This window comes from Limanda limanda, chromosome 8 (genome assembly GCF_963576545.1).
Source record: "Limanda limanda chromosome 8, fLimLim1.1, whole genome shotgun sequence".
Classification (NCBI taxonomy): Eukaryota; Metazoa; Chordata; class Actinopteri; order Pleuronectiformes; family Pleuronectidae; genus Limanda; species Limanda limanda.
In genome coordinates this window covers 13,239,745-13,255,173 of record NC_083643.1, presented here as the reverse complement: position 1 = coordinate 13,255,173, position 15,429 = coordinate 13,239,745, and the positions used below count along the sequence as shown (strand labels likewise).

The window sequence follows — 15,429 nt, the reverse complement described above, 5'->3', positions numbered from 1 at the left end:
TCTCTGACTACCTACATACTGAATATCAAACGTTTTTACTGTATAGATTAAGAGATTTTTCAAAGTAAGTAGGTAGTCAGAGAGGTCCTGAACACAGGCATATCAGTCTCTCTCGGAACTTATTGAGCAAAATGTTTTTATAGTACTTTGACATATCCAGAAATTATATATTCCACAGTTGAAATGTTGGACTTTACTTTGAAATATCTCCTAATCTAACCAGTAAAAATGTTTAATATTCAGTATGTATGTAGTCAGATAGGTCCTGAACACCTGAACTTATTGAGCAGTTGAGTTCTTATAGAACTTTGAAATATCCAGAATTGAACTGATTTGATTTTACACTTTACTTTGAAAAAACTCTTAATCTATAGAGTAAAAATGTTTGATCTTCAGTATGTATGTAGTCAGAGAGGTCCTGAACTCAAGCATATCAGTCCCTCTCTGGAATTATTGAGCAAATTGTTTATATAGTACTTTCAAGTATCCAGAAATTAGCTACTTGAAGCTAAAAATGTGACTTTTATTGTTTTTAAATCTCATAGCTGATACTGTCAAAATGCTATTCATAAAAATGACACAGGTAAGACGATATATACCTCCATGTCAACAGTTTATTTTGAAAACCGGAAGTATTTCCACATGTGTTCTTTCTCTAACTTCGAGTACTCCGTTTCTGGGCAGTGCGTTTACCATAAGTGTCAGTATATGAGTGCAGTAGAATTTCTGTGTCGGCTGATTTGACCAGAGATGCGAGTGTCGGCTGGCTTGACCGCAGTACAATATTGATGTGATCTCTAGACAAGTGCGACGAGTCTTAAGGTTCCTCACGTCTCCCTTTTTACGAAAAATCCAGGGTCCCATGTTTATTCAGTTGTTTGCAACCAAAGCAGATTGATAAACCCCCCAAACCAGAAACGGGAAGACTCAATAAATTCTGTAACATGTCCATTTAGAGCCCCTGAACTGGATTTTGGTCACTGCCAGGTTACAGGTTATCACGTGTTCAGCATCTCTGCTTTGAGGAGGTGCTTGATGATGTCAAAAAAAGTGATGAGAGATACAACAGAAAACAAAGATTAAGATACATGTATTTGTCCCACACACATGCACAAGCACACTCATGCAAGGGTTTTAACCCATCTGGTGCAGGACACACAGAGTGGGGGCAGCCATGTACGGCGCCCTGGGGAGTTAGGGTAGGGAGAATCCTCTTGGATTTTTGGACAGAGTCGAACCAGAGACGAACCAGAGACCTTTTCTGCCCATAGTCCAAGTTTCTGCCACTAGTCCACCGCCTCTACCAGAATACTCTACCTGCAAACAATATTATATGGAATTGTATTTTTTTCAGCCTTTGGCGACTGTTTCAGGAATGTTAAAAAATACTTTCCTGTCTGGGAATATATTTCTGAAACTAAAATGGAAAATAAAAAGCAGAATAACAAAAGAAGAGAGGTGGTTACCTGTGAACACCATAAGAAAACATGTTTGCGATGCACACAAGAATCTGAATTTTCCAGCTGTATATTTCTGAAGAAAAATCTGCAAATATGTGGTCCCTACACTTATCTGTATTTGGATACGTGTGATAAAGTATCATCGTGATTGTCAAATGGGCAATTGAGTACGTTTTCTATTCCTTTCCATTGAATTACTGGTGGCACAGTTAGATGATTGGATCAAGAACATTTTGTTCACAAATCTGAGTCCACTTCAGATCTCACCTCTACTTCAAAATTATGTGAAAGATAAAGTGTAGCACCAACAAGAATACATTTGTAAACCAAGAGTATGAATTGTCAGACCATAGATTTCTGAAGGATTTCTTTATGCTGCACATGTCTGCGACAGGGGGAAAACATCGGGCTCAGGTCAGGTATGGACACAAAAAAACAGAATTCCTGTCAGGTTAAAAAAGTATTTATGTGGAAAAACCCCTTAATAAACGTATATTTCGCGTTGCAATGTGGTATAATGTCTTCAGAAAAATATGGCTGCAGCTTTGGGGCACCTGACTCCAAGCGGGTGTTTGTGACAGGATCTGGCAACTCCCCAGCAAGGGAGATAGCAAGCTTACATCGTGGCAGCGGCAGCTCGTAGAGGCACTTCCGGTGGCAATAGAAACTCCCACTGATATGTCAAGGCAGCTGCCACAGTTGCTCTGTTTTAGGGAACCACCTCTGCTCATGACTTATCCCCTGGGATTTATATGTAGTTTATACATGTTTATCAGCGTGTTACTGTTCTGAGTAGCAATAATTATTGATCTGTATTTCTCCACTTGTATGGGAAATGTTTATTAAGCACTTTATGGGGCCATGCCTTTTATTTTTGTCTACTGTTCATTTATAAGATGTGCCTGTGCCACACCTCAGACTCTTCATGGAAAAAGATGTTGTCGAGTCAGCACATAATGTAGATGAGCACTTGGGCTACTCACATTAGTTTTACCAAAATATCAAGGAGAACAAGGTAAAGATGTGTTGTTTTTCTGTTATTATTGTGTCCTCACATTTCTGAGTAATTGTGTTTTTTGAACTCCATTCAAAAGTTAAGTGATATTAGTGTTGGATACGTGGGCTATTTCATATGTTCTGCTGTCAAAAAACTTTTGAGGACATCACTACTACTTTGCACCGTAACAATGTGCAACATGTGACAAGTGGACACTTCACTACTGTAAATCCAGGTATTTCCATATGTATATTACATTACATTACATTACATATATTTATGTAGCTTATTGTGCATATCTTTATCTGATTCAATATCTGGTCTTTTTCTGCAGATATGCTAATCAAATAGTGTTTGAATGTATTGTTAGTCTCCATGTACCTGCAAAATTTGTAGAACATGTCTTTTTCTTCACTTGTCTTGTCTAGCAGCTTTAGGTCTTGTGGTAGAGACAAATTCAAGAGCAGGGCCGGCCCTGGCAATGTTGGCACCCTAGGCGAGATTTCAAATTGGCGCCCCCCAACATACACACGCAAACTGTCATGCATCCACAATAACTTTTGGAGTGTATACAGATGCACACACAGTCAGACAAAATTGTAAATAAATTCCAGATAATTGCCGCCATTTATCAAGGAAATGTCACCAACATTATTAATAATTAGAACCACAACAGGAAATTAAAAGTAGAATTGCCCTTGAAGGATAATAAAGATTATCTTTTATGGACAGCTTTAGTTAATCACAAGCTGCACAAACCAAGCAAGAGCAGCAGAGGAACACAGCAGCCAGCAGGGGGCAGCCTCAGGACATCACATGGAAACAAGCAGCATTAGACTGTGATTCTTGTAAGGCGTCAGAAGATACATTTGGAAACTAATGGGTTATTCTCTTACAATAGCTTTTTAAAGCATGTTAAATCCTCCAGTATCTGAGATCCAAAAATATAAAAGTAACTTTTAAGTAAGGTAGTAAAGTAGAAAATATTTTTTCTGAAGTGTGTATAAAAAGTATTAGCACTATTTATATTTAAATTAATGAAAAAATAAAAATTGTATTAAATTAATTTTAAAAAATACAAAAATAAAAAGCCTGCGCAGGATGTGTGAGCGCAGTTTTTTAATTTTTTTTTATTTAATTAATTTAATTTTTTTATTTAATTTAATTTAATTTATTATTTTTTTATATTTAATTTGAAATGGTTATGGTTCATTTTTGTTTTTAAATTGACGTATTATTAGATATTGTGCAATGAATAGTTGGTTGAAGTCCTGCCAACACGACAGCCTGCCAAACTTACCCATGAGTTCGGACCCAGCTCCTGTATCCTCTGGTGTCCTGGTTCCACCCTGGCCCAGTATCAGTAAGCTGAAACATAAGATAGTGAATATCTCCATGATTTTGGCTCCTGTGTCACACTGTCTATGATCTCTTACCTACCTTTACACATCAACGACAACAAAGGCAGTTGCCAAACAGGAGGTAGCTGCTATAAACAGAGTGGTATGAAAGGCAACAAAGGCAGCTGCCACTATTTTAAGGCAGCTGCCGGAAGTGCCTCCTCGAGATACCGCTGCCACGATCTGAGCATTCCCTTCCTGCCCAGCCGGTGGAGTCTGCTCGTCGCTCAGCTGAAGCTCCGCATAGGCTCTTTCTGTGGTCGCCGGTTAGCATCATGGCCAACGTCGTGGACACCAAGCTGTACGACATCCTCGGAGTTTCACCATCTGCCTCCGAGAATGAGCTCAAGAAGGTACGAGGCGTCTGAAATGAGAAGGGGGGGATCTGCTGGGTTGAGAGCAGAATAAAGGAGGAAGAGAGGTCACCAGCGAAATGTGGCCTAAAAACAAGCTAATCGACGCTGCTAGTTTGCTAACCTAGCCGGGGAAGCTAAGCTAAATATCGGCTAAATACTTAGTGGCTCGATGTTATTTTTTTTACTGAAAACATTAACGCTACACATTGACGATGGTTAATTCACCATCGGTGTTCGTCATTATCATTGTTTCTACACGAGTGAATTCGGAAGATGTAGTTTATTAGCCCTACAATCTAAATACCCGGCTAACCACGAGTCTGATAGCTTCCCGGCTATCAGATGATGCATCCCAGCAAATAGCCCTCACCAAATCGGAAGCAATACGCGTTAGCTTAGCATTTCACCTCGATTCCTGCGCCAGTGAAGTAAACCAACGCGTCGGTGCAACATTTGGGGAAGCTAAACGTGGTGTGAAATGTAGCCAGAGGAAAAGGGGCTATGGTTGAATTTGCTAGCTAGCGTGAATGTAGCTACTGTAGTTAGCATCACGCACGTCGCTGCGTTCGCCACAAAGTTCACACAAACACCAGGTCGTCACGAATTGTTCGTAATCCACAAACACTGCGTCAGCTTCAGAGCTTCATTTTCATTTTTATCTCACGTCAAACCATCACGTTTTTACGTCATTTGATAAAAACCGAATAATTCTGTACATTATCTGGAGATCGCTGCGTTGATCGCCACGGCTATTCAAATTCATCGTGCTGGGTTAACTAGCGACGATGTTCTCCACTTCAAAATCTTTCTCAATGCCGAATTGCTAGTCGAAAACTGATTTACCAGAGTATCATCATAGATACTCGTTAAATTTAACATAACTGCGGGTAAAGCAAGGAAACTCCGAATATGCGGAATTTCGAGCGGAGCTTTGTTGGCGTCTCCAGCAACACTTGAGGGGCCGAGGTGTCAGAAGCAGAGATGCTCTTGACAGTGGCCTGATGTTTCTGACAGCACGTCCAGGCCTCCTCATCAGGACAGTTCATTGACTTAGTGATTTGAGTTCTGGAAGACATTGTTCACATTTCCTATTTTTGTGTATATTGCAGTCCTACCGCAAATTGGCCAAAGAGTACCATCCGGACAAGAACCCTGATGCTGGAGACAAGGTATGATGCACCAGAGCATGTTATTGTATTGATGTCATTGTTCGCAGCAGGAGCTCAATTTGTCAACAATTGGGCCAGAGAAATAATGCCACATTAGAATCATAATCACACAGCCCAACTCTGAGGATTAACACAATGAGTGCACAGTACATGAAATGGATTTTCCCTAGAGAAGAGTGCAACAGTTTCTTTATTTGTACTGCTCTGTTCCTTAGATGTTGCAAACGTGACACAGGAGTAGTCTGTCTTTTAAATTCCCTTTTAACTTAATAAGATGTGCTGCTCAAAAACAAACCCTCATGGCCCTCATTGCTGTGTTGTGCTGACTGGCTTTTGTTTCATGCACATGTTTTGCAGTTCAAAGAGATCAGCTTTGCATATGAAGTACTGACAAACCCAGAAAAGAAGGAGCTTTATGACCGCTGTGGAGAACAAGGGCTACGAGATGGAGGAGGCGGAGGGCCTGGCATGGATGATATCTTCTCTCACATTTTTGGAGGAGGACTTTTCGGGTTCATGGGGGGGCAGGGCAGAGGACGCAACGGAGGCAAGAGGAGAGGAGAAGACATGGTACACCCTCTGAAGTAAGTTTTTTGCTTTGCTGCTGTTTGTGGGATTCAGTGGCTGCTTCAAATACAATATACTATTGTCCAAATCTAATTTTTTCTTTTGTCTCACAGAGTTTCTCTTGAAGACCTCTACAATGGCAAAACCACCAAACTGCAGCTTAGCAAGAACGTGCTCTGTGGTGCCTGTAATGGGTGAGTCAGCTTTTAAAGTTTTGGTGTCATTAAATAGAGCATATTGATATATAGTCCGGACTGATGGTGATTTGGCATATCTTCCTGCTAATAACACTGCACATTCATGTTTGCCTTGTAGTCAGGGGGGTAAGGCAGGAGCAGTGCAGAAGTGTGTGGCATGTCGAGGACGAGGCATGAGAATCATGCTCAGACAACTGGCCCCTGGGATGGTCCAACAGATGCAGTCAGTCTGCACAGACTGCAATGGAGAAGGTAATATATTCACTACACCCACATATTGGAGCGGTGATGTATAGTCATGAGCTAAACAGCACTTTGAATTCTCCAATCTTTGTTTTCTTCAGGTGAGGTGATAAATGAGAAGGACCGCTGCAGAAAGTGTGAGGGTCATAAGGTGTCTAAGGAGACGAAGCTTTTGGAGGTGCATGTGGACAAAGGCATGAGGCACGGACAGAAGATCACGTTCACTGGGGAAGCTGACCAAGCACCAGGCGTTGAACCAGGAGATATAGTCCTGGTGCTGCAAGAGAAGGATCATGAGGTAGCTTACCTGTGTACACTCGTTGAAAAAGAGAATAATTTGTAATTTGAATATTCCACCTACGGGGGTTGACTGGGAGTATTTATTAAGTTTGAACAGTTTATTAGTTGAGATTCATCAAACCCCAAAACCATTAAAAAAAGCTTTACTAATTATTTGCTGCATAATTGCTCATACACGTTGAGCATTACAATGTTCCACAAAGATTCAGGAAATTATTATTATTCCATACATAAGTTTCTGATTATTGTAAAGGCATATTTGATCATTGTTTGTGGGAAACCTTTTTACTAGCACATGTTTAATGAACCTTAGACATAACTTTGTTCAAATCCAATGTATATCAGGAATTCCGCCGTGATGGCAGTGACCTTCACATGGTCCAACGCATCGGCTTGGTTGAGGCTCTGTGTGGCTTCCAGATGACGGTCGCACACCTGGACGGACGTCAGCTGCTTGTTAAATACCCACCTGGCAAGGTCATCGAGCCCGGTAAACCATCTTCATTCAACTTTATTGGATTTTATCTCTTTTGTTACGCATTTCTTTATTTCCAGGGACCATTTAAGTGAAAATAGGGAGAATATTGCTTTTACTGCTAAATGCTGCAATTTAGGAGTTGGTGCCAACATTTATTTCTGGACCAACAGATTAAAAGTATTTAAAAAAAAACGTGTTTGCAGGCTGATCCCCTTAAATATGGAATAACAGTTGAGCTGTTAGTTGCAGCATTAAGCACAGTGAGAAATTCCTCTGCCAGCCATTGTGCAGCTACTGATCATCTTATAGTTTACAAAATCTATAATCTCCTCGAAAGTAGTAATATGACAAACAGTGTATATTTTATTTTCAATATTTTAGAGTTTAAACTGAAAGTGAAATGCTAGTTTTTTTGCCTAGTAGGTAATGAAAAGTATTATTGTATAATTGTATTTAAATATCATTCAAAAGCACAGCGGTGTTCTTAAATCAAGCTTAGTTTTTGTTTGACAGTTTAAATGATAAAATTTACATCTCAGGTCACAGTACATACAGGAGCCACGGTCTCACACTTCATTATGAGATTGTAATTGTGTTTTCATACCTTTTTTAACCCTTGTGTCTGGCAGGCTGTATTCGAATGGTGAAGGGCGAGGGAATGCCTCAGTACAGAAATCCTTTTGAGAAAGGAGACCTTTACATCAAGTTTGATGTCCAGTTCCCTGAAAACAACTGGATCAGCCCTGAAAAACTGAATGTGAGAGCCAATCATTAAATATCGCTATTTGCACAATTTACACTCAAGTAATCCTGGGAGATTACGGTATCATGTTTTTTTTTTTAATTCAATAAATATCTTTCAGGAACTGGAGTGCTTGCTGCCTGCTCGTGCTGAGAATCCAGTCATCGCAGCTGATGCGGAGGAAGTTGACCTGACAGATTTTGACAAGAGTCAAGGGTCCGGAAGTGGAGCCAGGAGAGAGGCCTACAACGATAGCTCAGATGAGGAAGGGGGCCATCATGGCCCAGGGGTGCAGTGCGCACACCAATAGAAAGACTCATCCATAAAGACATGCACATACATAAAAGCATAGATACATGACCATCCCTCAAGTCTCGTTGCTAACACTGTTCAAGGCTTGATGCGCATACATGCACATTTCTCTCCTTTCATGATTCCCATGAAAAAGAGATAAACACACATACATATATACGCATACCAACCCTCCTCAGTTCCATGGTGCCCATAAGTCAGAGAGATGCTGGACGTGTGATGACCATTTCTGTGTGTATGGACAGTAGTGCTCATCAAAACCTCTGCAAGAAGGTTCATTGACTGCTCAATGCCTCCCTGTTTTCATCCCAGGCTTTTCCCTTTCACTGAGGGAAACACCCGTCTAGTGTATAAAATGCAAATAATGTTGACTATCTTGTATATGGTGTAGTTTAGTCTCACTCAAGCGCATGCTGCTTCTCGCCGAAGGTCTTGCACACGTAGATCCAAGGTTCGGACACAACAGAGAAATTTGACACTACACCTGTGTAAATTTCAGTGTGTCCCCGCTATCAAAGTGTCCTGCTGTCATAAGAGCCGAACTGATTACAGCCCCTAAAGAGTGTCCTCTTCACAGCCCAGCTGAGAGCCGCACGTTTCACCACCTCATCCCCCGACATGAACTCTCATATTTAGAAAAAAAAGAGGCTTGCTGGTTCTGCTCAGTCCCCAGCCATCACATCGCTACAATATTAAAGCCTTGAGGGTTGCACCTGTAAGCCAGGCGCCATGTTTTCTTAGTTCGGAAATTAAGATTTCTTTTTTTCTCTTTGTTGGTTTGAATGTTCATGTGTTCGAGACCACAGAGCTTGAAGCTAACTGTACTCTTCATTTGAGTTGCAGACACACTTGTGTAATTTGTATGTGTGTAATGCAGTGACTCATTGTGTGGGAGCTGCTGTTGAATGTTCAGGTTTATTAGTGTGATAGATCCTTCTGCGTTTTGTTGGACTGCAGTGTGAGTGGACAATATATAGGGTCAAATACGAGGAAAAAACTGAATGTTGATTTGCTGAGAGTCTCTCTCTCTCGTAGACATGTCTCTTTTTTTCCCTTCTGCTCACCAGGACTGAGATCCTCCTCTCAGACAGGAACACCACCGGGACCGCACCAAACCCCCTCTTTACTATACATTTCCCTGCATCGTAGAGTTGTCAGCCACACCTATGTCCTTTGACATTTTATCCCCAACCCCCTCCATACCTGTAAATAAATACAGCCACAGTCCATAGGTGCATTCAGAGTCTACAGCAGTGTCCTTCCTGTCATCCCAAGAGGATTTCTTACACAAATGATTTACGGCCAATATATAAATATTAAGTTCATGTGAAAAAGAGTGGACGGAACCTCTGTAGACTCTACAAATTCACCTCTGCGGCCCATCGTGTATGTAATTTAGGCCACATGGGATTCATATGTACACAACTAAAGGGGGGTCACTGATTAATGACGTTACTGTTGATGCTTATGTTTGTCGAAGATAATTAAACTATAATAAACAGTCGATACAAGTTAGTGGAGATCTGTCATATTTCAATGTGCCTTCTCAAATTTTTCAGAAGAATATCAGAACAACAAAGTGGTTTCAAACATTTTAAATCAATAGTGAACCATCAATCTGTTGTGGTATTTTTCCACAGCTATGGAGAAAATGGAATCAACTAAAAATATTTTTTATAAGAACACCTGAATTAAAACAGCTGTTGTATCTCAGTCTGCTCCATCCTCTGTTTCTTTACTGTGGAGGGCAACTGGAGCCAGGAGTTCCTTGAATCCTGCAGTATTTCTGAAGGATTCAAAAAAAAAAAGGGGGGGGATACAGCAAATTAGTATGGTGTTTTCGATCTTAACCGATAGGAGTGGAGTGTCACTTGCCTTTCTCGTTTGGACTGCAGGACGTAAGAGCGCTCTCGTCTCAGCTGCTCCAGACGCTCTCTGACAACTGTTTTCTGCTGGTTCTTATCCTCCTAAAACAATAAAACTGGTGATGATACAGAACTTAACAAAAGTAAATGATGCAGACAGACTCCCTCAGAATCTTTACCTGTGGTAGATCTTGTGTGAGGTGCCTTAGTCTGTCGGTGTGTTTCAGGCCCAGCAGGTCCTCCTCTGCCTTTCTGTTCTGGATGATGGAAAGACGCTCTTGAACCTGGAGGACAAACACTGTCAGTGACGCATCACATCATTTGTTTCTCATTCATAATGATGTGAATATTCTTTCTGTCTGTCCATATCTCTCTCACCCTGAGCATCTGTCTCTCTCTGTCTCTCTGCTGCCTCTGCTCCACCTTCCTCTGCATGTCCACAAGGTTGCGAATTGTCTTCTCTCTCTCCAGTTCTGAGACTGGCTCTCTCACTCGTTCTCTCCTTGCATTCCTCTCTGCGAGGCCACAGTCAAACTTTAAAAACAGGAAAAACTGTAGAGGTTAGGTTTCCACTGTAATCTGGTTGTATGTTTGTAAGAAAGATAAAACAAAAACAACCAAACAGATTCCCCAGAAAGGATGTGGTATAAGTCAAAGAAGAACCTTTTACATTTTTGGTACAGATCCAGATCAGGGGTTGGATTCAGGATTTTCCAGGACTTTCTTTAACATTGTAAGACATTTTTTGCGCTCTACTGCTAGTCGTTCTAGTTCATGAGATGCTAACAATAAGATCTACAAGACAATATAATACAAGACCAACCATCACCTGTGAGTTATGGGTCGGATCCTCTGTGGGAGTGGGGTCTGGCTCTATTGGGTCCCACAGCTCTGACTCTGTTGCATTGGCATGTACCTCAACACCAACCCCATCTCTGTCAGCCTCAGCTGTCTCATCGGTCAGTCCAGAGCACAGGTCATCAGAGTGCGACTCAAGCTCAGTGAAGAGATGTGGTTGCACATGCTGCAGGGTTTCTGCTATTAAAGCATGTGTTTGCAGGTTAAATGCATCCTCTCCCTTGTGTTGTTTGTCCACCACTGTCCTCTCCTCCAGGGTCAGCTGACAAGAAAATAATCAGGGAATAAGATCAGATGCTTGATATAGTTATAGAGAGTGTTTAATGGTCTTATAAACATGCAGAGCACCTGTTTGTCTGTGCTGCACTGCTCCGCTGCAGACTCTGTGGATCCAGACTGGAACGAAGTGGGCTTCAGCTCCTCATCGGACTTTTCTCGAGAAGATTCCTCACACTGTGTGTATGCAGCAGTCCTGCTCACATCACTCGGTAGGACTTGGATCCTCTCACTGTCCTGGCTCATTTCTGCACCTCCACCTGCAGCCGCTGCTTCACCGTCAACCTCATCCTCCTCTGGTGGTTTGCTCCAAGCGTGCGTAATCAAAGAGCCCTGTTTCTCATAAGACTGGGGGCTTTTTGTTGCATTGCCTCCTTCTTCCTCCTGGCATCCTCCTTCTGCAGCGAGATGAGTTGTACTTGTCGGATCTGAGACACACACTATCTCCAAGTAGGGCATCTCCTCCACGACCGCTCCACAGTCTGGGGGAATTCAAAGGAGATTGTTTTTGAAGCTGTGAGAGTACGATTACATATGTTTGGCTGTGTTTGAGGTACCTGTGCAGGCATCCTGTGTGTTAGTCACATCAGCAGCTTGGATTCCATTCAGTTCATTGTCCGCCCATCTGACAAAAACAGCTGCCGAAACTTCAGCCGACTCAGGACTCAGGTACCTGGTCTCGACTGCTCCAGAGCTGCTGCACTCTGCAGTCTTTTGCTCGTTGCAGCTCTTAGAGACGAGGATAGAGGGGGCGTCTGAGGTGAGGAACTGGAGCAGGTTGGTGCTGCTCTGCATCCGAAGTCTAGATTCATACTCATCTCGCAGAACCTGGAGATTTTGTGCGCTCTAACAGACACACATGGGAGTTTTTACACATAAAAAGGACATGCATAATTGTGGATTCTTTTTGGATTTGATGCTTTGGTTCACTCACCTTGTTCATTAACAGATGCAGAAATGCAGAAGCTTGGAGGTCGTGGAGCTCCAGCAGTCGAGTTAGGAGGAGCAGGGAACTCTCCTCCAGCTGGTGTGGAGAGCACACTCCTGCCTTACTGCACATGTGAGCCTGTGTTTGAGGCTGGGGCTGCAGCTGAGGCTCAGAGGTAGCTTGCTCAAGGAGAGGTTGAGTCTCATTGTACATCTGCATGCTTGTGTGGATTTGCCTTAGCATTTTAATACAGCCACTCCTTAAAACTGTTGTATTACTACCTGCATAGGAAATGAAACATGAATTAGGGGGGCTGGGACAAAATGGAAAAACAATTCCAGGAAAAATCCAGGAGAAAATTAAGAAAAAACTGATCCTGATTGTGCATTCAGATCTGGAGTCAGAATAATCAGAAAAATGTGCTCCTGAATTCATGTGAGCACCATCTCAAGTTTGAACAACAACTTGTGAGGTCTGCAGACATTTTGGCACATGAGCTGCTGACATCATCACTTATAAACCAATCAACACAATTTTACAATCAGCTGCAAATCAGAGCTATTAATGTGAGCTTGTCAAATGTTAAACTTTTGACTTTTGCTGCCTGCAGTTTGTTTTTGTTGATCTATACTTGCTGTGCTTTGTCTAATATGTTGTTTTATTACTTATTGTTATGCATTGTACCTTTCTGAATATTAGTCTCTATATATTGCTTGTGTGTGTCATTTCATTAAAATTTAAGGTTGCCATTTAAAAACCTGGCCGGGGACAACAGATGAAAATTAGACTGTTGCATACTCTGGCTCATTTACAGTCGATTGATTACGTCCCTGTCAAATAAACAGATAAATGAAATGAAACTGCATGTCCATCTCCCACAAGCACCTAACACCAGAATTTTAGACAGTACATAATATTACTAACATGTATGTCAGATCAAATACACACATTTTGTGTACAGTGTCCAAGTTTTTTCCAACATTCTGACAAAGCAAATGAATGCACACCAAAGTCGGAACATCAACATTACGACTCAAGAGGTGGGACACTGATTTACCGTCTTCCTGAAAATCTGTGCAACCTGGACCTTGCACATCCTTCGGGGAAACCCCTTGCACCAGCTTGACCAGCTGCTTCCTGTCCTGCTCCTGAGTCATCACCAGCAACTGCAGCGCGGCCTGCTGGGAGAGGGCCAGAGTTTGTAATCCTGCTGTGGTGTAGTGTCTGCTTTTTTTTAACCTTTTCAGCATTACAAAAAAAAGGACCAATACAGCACAATGAGCTACAGCACCTGCTGCGGTGATGCTGAAATCAAGTCTTCATTTTCTGCTTCCTCTTCCTCACGTAGCCACAGAGCAGCCTGCTCCGCTCGGCAGGGACTGGGAACATGGGGCCTGAACAGAGACACCAGGGTCAGACAGGGTTTAGCTGAAACTGAGTGTTCAAAGGGAGTCAGGGCCACACTCGATGGAAGTGACTTGAAGCCCATTTTCAGTTGTTTTCACTCAGTGTTTGTTGACATACCAAGTGTCCCAGGACTGCTTCGCTGCCAGAAGAGCTCTGTAGGACAGTTTCTCTCTCTGAGCTCTGAGAGTTGCCATTCGGATGTAGAGACACAACAGTTTCAGACTCTCCCCGTCCAGCCTGCGAGGAGAAAGAGGAACAAATCCGGGCCGATAAGAACCAGACCGTACATTAGCTTATACCTGAATGCTAAGAGCAAGAATGTGAAATGAGAGTATAGATTTCAGAGAACGTGGAGTGTATTTATGTGACATCGTTTTATTTATGAGGATTGATTTAAGATTAAGATTAAGATTACCTCTCTGCCAGGTCTGCCACCTTGTCCTTTTCTTGTTGACGGGACGAGTGTAACTCACACAGGAACGAAGCAGCAGACCAGCAAAGCTCCCTGGAGTTAAAGGATGCACCCAGACAGGCCCTGCAGGAAAAGCTGTGTAACCATACTGCTGCTGTTTGATGCTGATTGTGCAAACATCTGTTTTTATACAAATGTTGGGTTAAAATGAAAACAATAAATAATCCTTTTGCATTTTTTATTTTATATCTAATAGAGATTCCATATATTGCAGGTTGTGAAAAGGACTTTTTCTTTTAAATCTTAAATCTACACTGGCAGTCTTGATGCATGTGTGTTACCTGTACATCCTGAATGTTCCCGGCAGCTCAGCCAGACGGAGCATGTCACCTGACTCCAAAGCCTCCTCTGCTATGTCCTCCAGCCCCTCCTCTTCTGAGCGTCGTTGACATGGCAGCAAGGTTTTCCAGACGCTCGGAGCTGAGGAATCAACAACAACAAGTATAACAAGAAAAGGAGAAAACTACTTCTAAGTTGTGCTTAAAGTGTAACTGTTCTGCGCTAATCATTGTTCCTTACCTTGATGCTCCTGAAGCATTTCTGAATAAAGCAGGTGGCTCATAACGTCATACTTCTCGTCCACCAGGAGGAGGACATCTGACGGGGAGACCCAGCCCCAGGCCTGACCTTTGACCTTCAGGCTTTGGGCTTGCCAGGGAGAGGGCAGCAAGCTGTACAAACCCTCTGACGCCAATCTAACCAAACAAACCCAAACACACATCAACATCATAATCATAGCACACATCCTCACATGGTCCGGTATGACTCGGAGCTAGGTACCTAGTTTCTTTTCTTTTTTTTACAAAATAGGGCCACATGAAATAACATAACAATTAATCAAATATACAACGCCAGGGGTTATGAAAATGTTTCACATACTAATACAAACTGATAGTGATTAAGTAGACAGACATAATTAAGAAAAAGCTCACACATATATATTCAACTTTATTATCTGTACAGACCATTCACAGGCAATTTTCTTTTACAACCTCAATCAGGAAAGTAACCAAACATACCTTAACAAGGAAAAATAATGTCGTGGTGTATTTCCCTCTTGACTGTGTTATATTCTAGTATTACCAATAGGAAATCAAGTAAAGTTCCTATGGTGATGAAATCAGCAACTTTTCACCTTAAACAAAAACATGCTCACCTGATCCAGCACTGCCTGGCTGCTTTCCTCAGCCTCTTCACTCCTCTCCCACTCCCACACAGCTCCTTGTTCCCCACTAGTCTCTCTGTCTTTGGGAGAGAACAACAGAAGTAATCAAATAATGAAGAACAGAGCCTCGGCCTCCATGCAGGAAAACACTGCCCAACTGCAAAACACATACCTGTGAACTGACTGTTGTGCATGAGTGTAAAGATACTGTAGCTGAGCTGCTGGCCTTTTTCAGAG

The 15,429-nt window shown here is 42.1% G+C and overlaps 1 protein-coding gene across 1 annotated transcript; it reads left to right on the top strand.

Moving 5' to 3' along the window:
* The first annotated feature begins 4,069 nt into the window (after positions 1–4,069).
* On the top strand, positions 4,070–9,732 carry dnaja2b (DnaJ heat shock protein family (Hsp40) member A2b). Its single transcript, XM_061075878.1, has 9 exons — positions 4,070–4,210; positions 5,323–5,382; positions 5,740–5,966; positions 6,063–6,143; positions 6,265–6,398; positions 6,491–6,687; positions 7,035–7,179; positions 7,797–7,924; positions 8,031–9,732. Exons 1-9 carry the CDS (start codon positions 4,133–4,135, stop codon positions 8,217–8,219), a joined length of 1,239 nt encoding a protein of 412 aa, XP_060931861.1. The 5' UTR covers positions 4,070–4,132; the 3' UTR covers positions 8,220–9,732.
* The last annotated feature ends 5,697 nt before the right edge of the window (positions 9,733–15,429 follow it).

Excerpts from the sequence above, each read along its gene's own strand:
- dnaja2b (XM_061075878.1), top strand. The coding sequence starts at position 4,133 with ATGGCCAACGTCGTGGACACCAAGCTGTACGACATCCTCGGAGTTTCA. Across the intron at positions 5,383-5,739 it reads ACCCTGATGCTGGAGACAAG|TTCAAAGAGATCAGCTTTGC; the intron begins GTATGATGCACC and ends CATGTTTTGCAG. Across the intron at positions 5,967-6,062 it reads GACATGGTACACCCTCTGAA|AGTTTCTCTTGAAGACCTCT; the intron begins GTAAGTTTTTTG and ends TTTGTCTCACAG.